We start from the raw sequence: 8,900 nt of genomic DNA on the forward strand, positions 1-8,900 counted from the left end.
TTTAGCACATAGTAACTACAGACTTGATTTTTCGAAAAACCAAATAATGAAATAGTTCTTAGATTTTTGGAAGGAGGGAGTACTCTAAATCATGCTAAAATTTTTTATATTTTGAAACAAGATTTAAATGCTATAAATTATTATATTTTGATATTTTGAAACATAAGGAGTACATCGGAGGCTCGAAATGGTTGGGCTGGAGCTGTAGCCATATGGCCTACGGGCTACGGGGCATTGGTTCAGTTATCTTTGTTACCCATTGAGTCGGCTGAAGCCAAGAAATAATTGATCTCGGGTATCATAAGGTGTCTGCTGCAATCAATAAGGTTGCATGCAAACAATATGTACAAGAGTACAAGACTTTTTAGTCTTCGTTTCACAAAAAGGGAAAAGAACAAAGACTAATTTATTGTCTAAGAGAGAAGCAATCTTTTTGAAATTGGATCTTAAAAAGGCTTACGAAAACTGTCGGCTTGTCGGGCATCCTACCATAACGTTGGCACGGCGGCCACACATGCTCTAGAACATTTGCATAACACAAGCAGCTGTGGAAATGACTAGCAAAAGCACCACAACCAAATTAAATAAAATATTGTGTCAAGCGAGAATTATTAGGACGATCTCAAGGATCAAACAATGTGCAAAACATTTCCTCAATAAATAGGTACAAAAAAACATGACATTTCATTTGAGTAATTCTCGAAATAAATTACAATTATTTCAGGTGCCTTAACATGCAACCTCTGATAGCTGTTTGATGTTTATGGCAGCAATTACCGTGGGCACACAAACAAAAAATATTATTTATACACATGCAAACCTCCATTTGCAGGTCATCATACATTTCGTCAAGCAAAGCATGTTGCGAGTGTCCATCGTAACATAAATTATTTAAGCATTATTTACTCTTCGTATATTTACAAGATGCACCAACGGTTTGCTTCATTAGTACTCGCCGATCACAGCATCACCTGCGCTGCTGCTAGCCTTGCGATTGGAACCCTGAATCCAAATCGTTAAGTATGTCAAGTCCAGATCAATCAGCAGTAGTTTCACAGTTGTTTGAAAATATTGGGATCAATATTTATCAGTATATGTTGATTTTGTTAACTAATCAAATTTGAAAGCGGCAGCTGACCTGAATGGGGAGCAAGAAACGTAGTTCAGCCCAACCTTCGCGAAAAATGCAACTGAAGAAGGCTCACCACCATGTTCCCCACAAATGCCCACCTATTACAAAAAATATATATTTTCAATGACAAACATCAATTTGATTGATTATAATCAAACAAGTTTTGCCCTTCAATATATATGTTCGAAAGGTACACGGTAATGCATAATTATTTCACGATAACTTATGCCTTAGGAGCTGATTATACCTCTAAATCAGGCCTTGCCTTCCGGCCCCGCTCTACGGCAACCTTAACAAGCTCCCCCACTCCCTTCTGGTCAAACACCTGCAAATACATGCGTTCAGGGAGACACGGATTAGCTAAATGAGATAATCTCAGAGCAGACAAAATTTTGATCAACAGAAAAATATAGAATAATATATGGAGCTGTCTTAGGTGTGCTGTCATGTATTTGTTAGCCCAACTGAGAATTTGAGATTAAGAGCTTGATCAGGAGTAAGCTTACCTCGAAGGGGTCATTCTGGAGGATACCCTTTGACAAGTAGGTTGGCAGAAACTTGCCAACATCGTCCCTGCTATAACCAAATGTCATCTGAGTCAGGTCGTTCGTCCCAAACGAGAAGAATTCCGCTAGTGCTGCTATCTGTCATCCATTATTGAAGTTCAGAGAAACATAGAACAGTATTCACAAATTAGGTAGAAATACATGCTAAATAAACAGCAAAGTCGATACCAACTAACCTCATCAGCTATAAGAGCAGCCCTGGGAACCTCAATCATGGATCCAATTTTGTAGCTAATGGTTGTTTCTGCATTTGCAAAAACCTTTTCGGCAACTTCACGAATTACATCTACTTGTTGGGCGAGTTCCTAAAAGAGTAACATAATAATATTAGTTGTTCAAGCTCAAAAATTATAAAATGTATGGAACCTGGAATAAGCGACGACGGAAAATTTCTTCTCAAAATAAGCAAATCTTTCTTATCCATCTACAGAAAATACAATACATCCTAATATTGGGAGTTCAGTAGCACTGTAGTAACTCAAATTCTTAATATAGATGGCATAGAGCAGGTGAAGCATATCATAGCTATGTAATGCCAGACAATAAATACATGTATACCTGAGGTGTTCCAATGAGAGGCACCATTATCTCTGGGAAAACTTTAACACCTTGTTCAGTCATAGAAATAGCAGCTTCAAAGATAGCACGGGCTTGCATTGCTGTCAATTCTGGGTATGATATCCCAAGCCTGAAAGTGTCAAACAAATTGCAAATCAGAATCACTGGTGTGGTACCTCCTTTTTAATAATTAATTGCGGTCAAACAAATGCATGATGAAAGCACAACACAAAGAGCTGACCTGCACCCACGGAAGCCAAGCATTGGATTCACTTCAGAAAGTTTTTCTATTCTTGTAAGAATTTCCTCCTGAGTATATACGTTTCCAGAAGACAACAAACGAACCATATCCTCAACGTTACCCTCTGGAAGGAATTCGTGGAGTGGAGGATCCAAGAGTCGAATAGTCACAGGAAGTCCTGAAACACAAGCAATGATGCAATAATTAATGATCAGAGACTACAAATATTACAGGTTTGCACGAAAATGTGAAAGTAATGTACAAAATCATATGATTATAGCATATGCATTAAGCACTAAACATTATCTTAACTATGAAGCCAGTAATGATATTGAGAAAGTTGGATGAAGCTTAAGACTAAATGCAATGGTATCACATACCATCCATTGCACGGAAAATTCCTTCAAAGTCAAGTCTCTGATATGGCAAGAGGCGATCTAGTGCTATCTGCCTGTGTTCAATTGTTTCCGCCATTATCATCTGTCTCATGGCCTTTATCCTTTCATCAGAAGAGAAGAACTAAAGAACAAATGTAGCAGAGACAGCTGTCAGAATTAATCCATCAAGATGCCTTGAATAATAAGATAAAGCAGTGTACCAACCATGTGTTCTGTTCTGCACAACCCAATCCCTTCCGCACCGTTATTTCTTGCAGTCAGTGCATCCGCAGGAGTATCAGCATTAGCCTTGACCTGGAACATCAGGCATACATGAAAATAAGAACAATATAATCGATGAATAACTACATGCGTTTAGTCAGATTTGAACTGCTTAGGAAGCATGAAAATCTTGGCTCATGTAACTTGTTTTCTAATAATTCGTTGGGACATTTTTACCTTGAGTTTCTTAACTTCATCCACCCAAGACATGAATTCTCCCAAATCACCACTAAGTGCTGGTGGGGATAGAGGCAGCTTGCCCAAAATGACCTCTCCAGTCGAACCATTCAGTGACAACCATTCACCCTCACAAAGCACCTTGTCGGCAACCAGTACCACCTGCAAGTACAATATTTATACAAATGTGTAAACAAACTCCTCCCGAACAATTTAAAAATGTCAAATAAGCTTCATTCATATTTATCCTGCTGACTTGTCCAACGCAGTGCAACTGCTTCCATCACAGTAAGCAAAGCATAATAGAATAAATGGTTCCAATGTTAATCACCTTCTCAGCATCATTTACACGGATACCCGAGCATCCTGCCACACAACATTTTCCCCATCCACGGGCTACGACTGCTGCATGAGATGTCATACCACCTCTGGCTGTAAGAATTCCAGCAGCCGCATTCATGCCACCAACATCCTCTGGGCTTGTTTCAGTCCTCACCTTAATTTTTACACAGGAGAATGTTATATTATGATCAGGAGAATATGTTGATCTCATAGCTTCCAAATTGAGCTATAAAGAGTTAGACTGGAGATAAATTCAATATCAAAGGTGAGTACCAGAATGACAGATTTTCCTTGTGCATGCCATGCTTCAGCATCGTCAGCTGTGAAGACAATCTGGCCTACAGCAGCTCCTGGTGATGCAGGCAAGCCTGTAGCAATAACTTTGTCTCCATATGACGACGGGCTCTCAAACTAGTTTAACAAGGGCAGAGCAAAGAGAGCCATCAGTTTGATTGTCGTTACAAATCGTACTGAAGCGTAACAAAAGTACTATGCAACAACCTTCAGGCTCATATTGGTTTAGAGGAAAACATATAAACATACACTCGCTACATGCTTCATGTTTGTGAAACAAAAAAACAACAGCACGTGCTATGTCAAGTTTCTAGTTAGGGACATGAAAACATGATATACCAATAGACTAACAAGTTACACATTCATTCAATAATAGGTTATGAAAGGAATGATCTATCATCCAAAATATAAACCACCACTTTTTGCAAAGTCCTATTCGATCTTGTTGATGGGATCTGAAATAAAGCTTGGCAACAGAGTGCCCTCAAGAAAATAGCAGTGTACAAAGTTTGCAATGCAACAGATAAGACAAGTGTTGCATAGTTAATTGTACCTGGGGATGAAGAAGCTGGTCCAAGTGCCGTGGTTCCACCATCTTAATTGCTGAACGCCGGTCAATCAGTCCCTCATTGACCATGTCTACAGCAATCTTCACAGCACCTTTGCCTGTGCGCTTCCCTGTTCTGCATTGCAGCATCCAAAGTCTATTTTCTTGAACAGTGAACTCAATATCCTGCATGACATGAAAAAATAAGTTAATTTGAGCACAAGCAAAAATCAGTTACAAGAGAAACAGTGAACTCATTATAAAAATGCTTGTCTATAATATCAGTCACATGAAAACCAATCTTGTTTCATGGAAAGCACAGAAAACAGTTCTGATAAGTTCGTTGTAATTCTGTAGTCTTCCTAGTTACATTGCCAATAAGTTCATTGTAATTTTGAAAACAGTTCTGACAACAGGCAACTCCCTGTAATTAAATTTTTATTTTAAAAACTATTTGTAATCAAATCTATCCATCATTATAGATAACTTTTAAAAACATGGTATTTTGATTCTGCTCTAATCATACAAAAGATACTAGGATACGATGGCCAAGAAGAGGAACTATGTATTCTCATGTACTGTACCATCATTTCTTTGTAGTGGCTTTCCAAGATTTTGCAATTCTCAACTAGTTCTGCATAAGGCTCTGGCATGCAATCCTTCATGGTATCAAGATCTTGTGGAGTTCTGATTCCAGCAACCACATCCTCACCCTACAAGAGAAATAATTTGTGTTAATTGCTCATAATCCATTTATCTATCAACCCAAGAAATACATAAGATGATTCAGTCGAAACATTTTTGCCTTTTGCAACCTTTGATTCTAAAGGATAAAATCTAAAATATGTGCTCCCTATTTTACAGTAACCATGACGAATCAGACTAAAAGTAACAACATAAATATGAAAAGATCATGTGATAGCTGATTAACCCATCTTGTTACTTCAGTGTTTGCCAGAATTTTTTTTTTTGGAAACTGAATGTTTGCTAGAAATAGGGGTCAAGGAATAAGCAAAACAGAGAAGGGGTCGGACCAGTTACCCTGTATATTTGTACCTGAGCATTGACAAGGAATTCACCATAAAGTTTTCTCTCTCCAGTACTAGGGTTCCTAGTAAAGAGAACACCAGTGCCTGAAGTGTCACCCATGTTGCCAAAGACCATGCACTGAACATTGACAGCAGTACCCTTTAACCCAGTGATCTGGTTAATGCTTCTGTACTTCTTTGCCCTTGCGCTGTCCCATGAGTTGAAAACAGCCAACACAGATAAATGCAGCTGCTTCTTTGGATCTACATTTATTTAGAAGAAAAAGAAAATCAGATACATCTGCTTTCAAGATACAAGCATCACCAAATAAAACGGATGATAAAATTTAACTTTGATTGTGTATATATATGAATATACGTACCTGAGGGAAATTCTTCACCTTTGGCCTCCACATAAACATTCTTATATTGAGCAACAAGTTCTTTCAAATCCCTGGCAGTCAACTCGGTGTCATTCCTCAAACCTAAAGCTGCTTTCATGGCTTCAATTTTCTCCTCAAATAGTGAATGCGGTATGTCCATAACCTAATAAGATAACCTTTTAGTATCAAAATATTGAATTTGGTACAAAATAAAATTGCGAAACAAATTTTATCAATATTCATATTAGCGAGCATACGAAGTAACTCACAAATTGTACAGAATGTTTCATTATCGAAAACTAAACTAAACTAGATTATTTATTTATGCCAGTTTTTCATAGTTTTCCAACATGAAAATTAAATCAAACCCCCAAAATAGAAATGTAGAATTACAGCAGTAGAAAGATCTGGCTAAGAAAGAACAGAAGGACCTCGGGCGTGGCCCCAAATGCGTCGCACCGCCGCCGTACGCCGGTTCAGCGCACGCGGTTCGCCATGTCCGGGGATGCCACCCCCATGGACAAGGTGCTGCTGCCCCGACCGCCCCTCCTCCTCCAGAGCGACACATTGCCCCTCCGGTGACACAGCCAAGGAGGTCGCGCCAGGCGGCCGGCTCGCTCGCCGGAGTTGTGGCAATCGAGAGGCCGCGAAAAAAATCGGACATGAAGAGAAAATGAGAAGGAAATTTTCCGAGCAAAAGGAGAAGGGAACAAGAACAACTGGAGAAGGGACGAGAACTGGACAAAGCAATAAATTAATGGGCCAGGATGGGCTGGGCCGGCTATCACCTAGTTTTGGCCCACAAATACTGGGCGTACTCTTTTTATATTTGTTTCCCTCTAAAAACAGAGTACTCAACTTCTACAAATATTTTCTTTGATACTTATCTGTTTAGAAATGAAAATAAAATAACATGTATATATACAACAGAAACATGGAATAATACTAGTAAATAAATCAATAAATAAACCAGTATGTATAGATATTTGTAGAACACAAAAAAGAGAATATAAGTAATAATACGTACGACGTTGCCGAACATGTCGAGGAAGCGGCGGTAGGAGTCGTAGGCGAAGCGCTCGCCGCTGCGGTGGGCGAGGCCGGCGACGACGTGGTCGTTGAGGCCGAGGTTGAGGACGGTGTCCATCATGCCGGGCATGGAGACGGCGGCGCCGGAGCGGACGGAGAGGAGGAGCGGGCGGCGCGGGTCGCCGAGGACGGCGCCCATGTTGCCCTCCACCCAGGTGAGCGCCGCCAGGATCTCGTCCCACAGCCCCGCCGGCATCGCCTTCTGCGCCTGGTACTGCTGGCACGCCTCCGTCGACACCGTGAACCCCGGCGGCACCGACAGCCCGATGCTCGCCATCTCCGCCAAGTTCGCCCCCTTCCCTCCCAGCTGCACATCCAATTTTATCCATGCAATTTACATATATATGTTCATATACAAATTACCAGTACATGATGAATGAAGTAGTACATATATGCACGCACCAGGTCTTTCATGGTCTTGTTGCCGTCGCTCCGGCCCTTGCCGAAGTGGAACACCCTCTGCCCCACCGCCTCCGCCGCGCCATCCCGATGAGCGGCCGGCGCCATTGATGACGATGGTTCACTCTGATCTTCTCTTAAATTAGCTTCCTTCTGCTTGATACTGGCACTCTCAGTCTCAGCTAGCTTTCAGCTTTCCGAGCTCGCTCGACGGGGCAGTGGCACGTATATATACACACACTACAATACGAGTCTAGGAGTAGGTGGTGGCAGCCAGCCAGCCAGCCAACGCCGTCAAGTAACCGACCGCCCTGCAAGAAGTCGATTTTTTTTTATTTTTTTTGTTTACAGAGGAGGAGTATCTGTGTACTAGGAGGGAGACCGCAGGCGGCGCTGATGCGTGACTTGGGGCGCACTTAGGATCGATGGATGGATGTGATAACTGCATGCACGACCCCACGACATCGACCGCTGCCGCCAACCAAATTAACCCTTACTTAATCTCGATCGACCATCAGCTGACAGCACCGGTGTGCTAGTTCAATTACTTCATCAATATATGGTGAAAGCTAATTAACCCATGTCCAATTGTCCATGTAGTGGTGGACTCGATCATGCGGCAGATTAGCATGCAGCTGCATCCTGTATATGTCTAGTGGTAGTAGTATACATACTACATTATTATGCTCACTAGCTAGACTGCTGCATGCACCAGTGGATGCACGCATTCATACATGTTCAATTGTTCAGTTGAACCGTTACTCTGACACTAACTAGCTACTATTCTGAACATTTTGCAGGTGATCAAGAGATCGATCGGTGGTGTGCTGGTGTACTGCTTGCCAATACGCTACTTTGCTCGATCAGCGCTCTCTCTCTCTCTCTCTCTCACTCTCATCCATGCATGCATGTAGCTAGGCATGCATTTTCACGTACCAATCGATCGATCGGTTTGTCGATCGATTTTTTTCCGCTTGGAATTAATTCAGCAAGCTGGGCCGCTTAATTATATTATTTCGCATGTGATATATAAAATGGCTGTTTGTCGATGGATATGCATGTTAAATCAGATGTGTTCTTCGTTTGCGATCATTAATATATACTATCAAGTTAGAGTGAATTAACTAGTTCATACCTGTTGTTATTTGTTATTTGGTCCAGAACTGCGACTGGAAATGGGGCGCCTCGGCCATATACCGTACGTGCATATTAAGACAATGCTGGAATCACAAATCGATGAGGACTATATATGTACTATGTGGAGAACTCTGTTATCTTGCATGCAGTATGAAGTATCCATTATTAAAAAAAAATTCATACAGCACCGTACTGAATTATTAATTTGTTCAACCAAAATCCATTCCTCTAGCTACACACCTCCGTGTTTGACAAAGAACAACTTTATAATTTTACTCAATCAATGATTATTTCATTAAAAATATATGCGTTAATAAACTCATGTATTCAACTTTAATTAATTTGGAA

At 40.8% G+C, this 8,900-nt stretch overlaps 1 protein-coding gene across 2 annotated transcripts; it reads right to left on the reverse strand.

The window, feature by feature from the left end:
- Window positions 1–665: 665 nt before the first annotated feature.
- Window positions 666–7,621, reverse strand: LOC127768744 (pyruvate, phosphate dikinase 2). 2 transcript variants are annotated; one of them, XM_052294380.1, is made up of 18 exons: window positions 7,419–7,621; window positions 6,955–7,323; window positions 5,928–6,090; window positions 5,573–5,808; window positions 5,101–5,229; window positions 4,523–4,702; window positions 3,949–4,086; window positions 3,665–3,829; window positions 3,334–3,495; window positions 3,100–3,189; window positions 2,878–3,016; window positions 2,498–2,675; window positions 2,257–2,386; window positions 1,875–2,003; window positions 1,639–1,776; window positions 1,380–1,457; window positions 1,139–1,230; window positions 666–1,002 (listed from the first exon to the last, which is right to left on the reverse strand). In XM_052294380.1, exons 1-18 carry the CDS (start codon window positions 7,521–7,523, stop codon window positions 960–962), a joined length of 2,664 nt encoding a protein of 887 aa, XP_052150340.1. In that variant the 5' UTR covers window positions 7,524–7,621; the 3' UTR covers window positions 666–959. The 2 variants fall into 2 exon arrangements, with proteins under 2 accessions (XP_052150340.1, XP_052150341.1); XM_052294381.1 differs by lacking the exons at window positions 6,955–7,323; window positions 7,419–7,621 and adding an exon at window positions 6,359–6,597.
- Between the last annotated feature and the right edge of the window lie 1,279 nt (window positions 7,622–8,900).

The sequence above is a fragment of the Oryza glaberrima genome, chromosome 3, assembly GCF_000147395.1.
Source record: "Oryza glaberrima chromosome 3, OglaRS2, whole genome shotgun sequence".
NCBI lineage: Eukaryota > Viridiplantae > Streptophyta > Magnoliopsida > Poales > Poaceae > Oryza > Oryza glaberrima.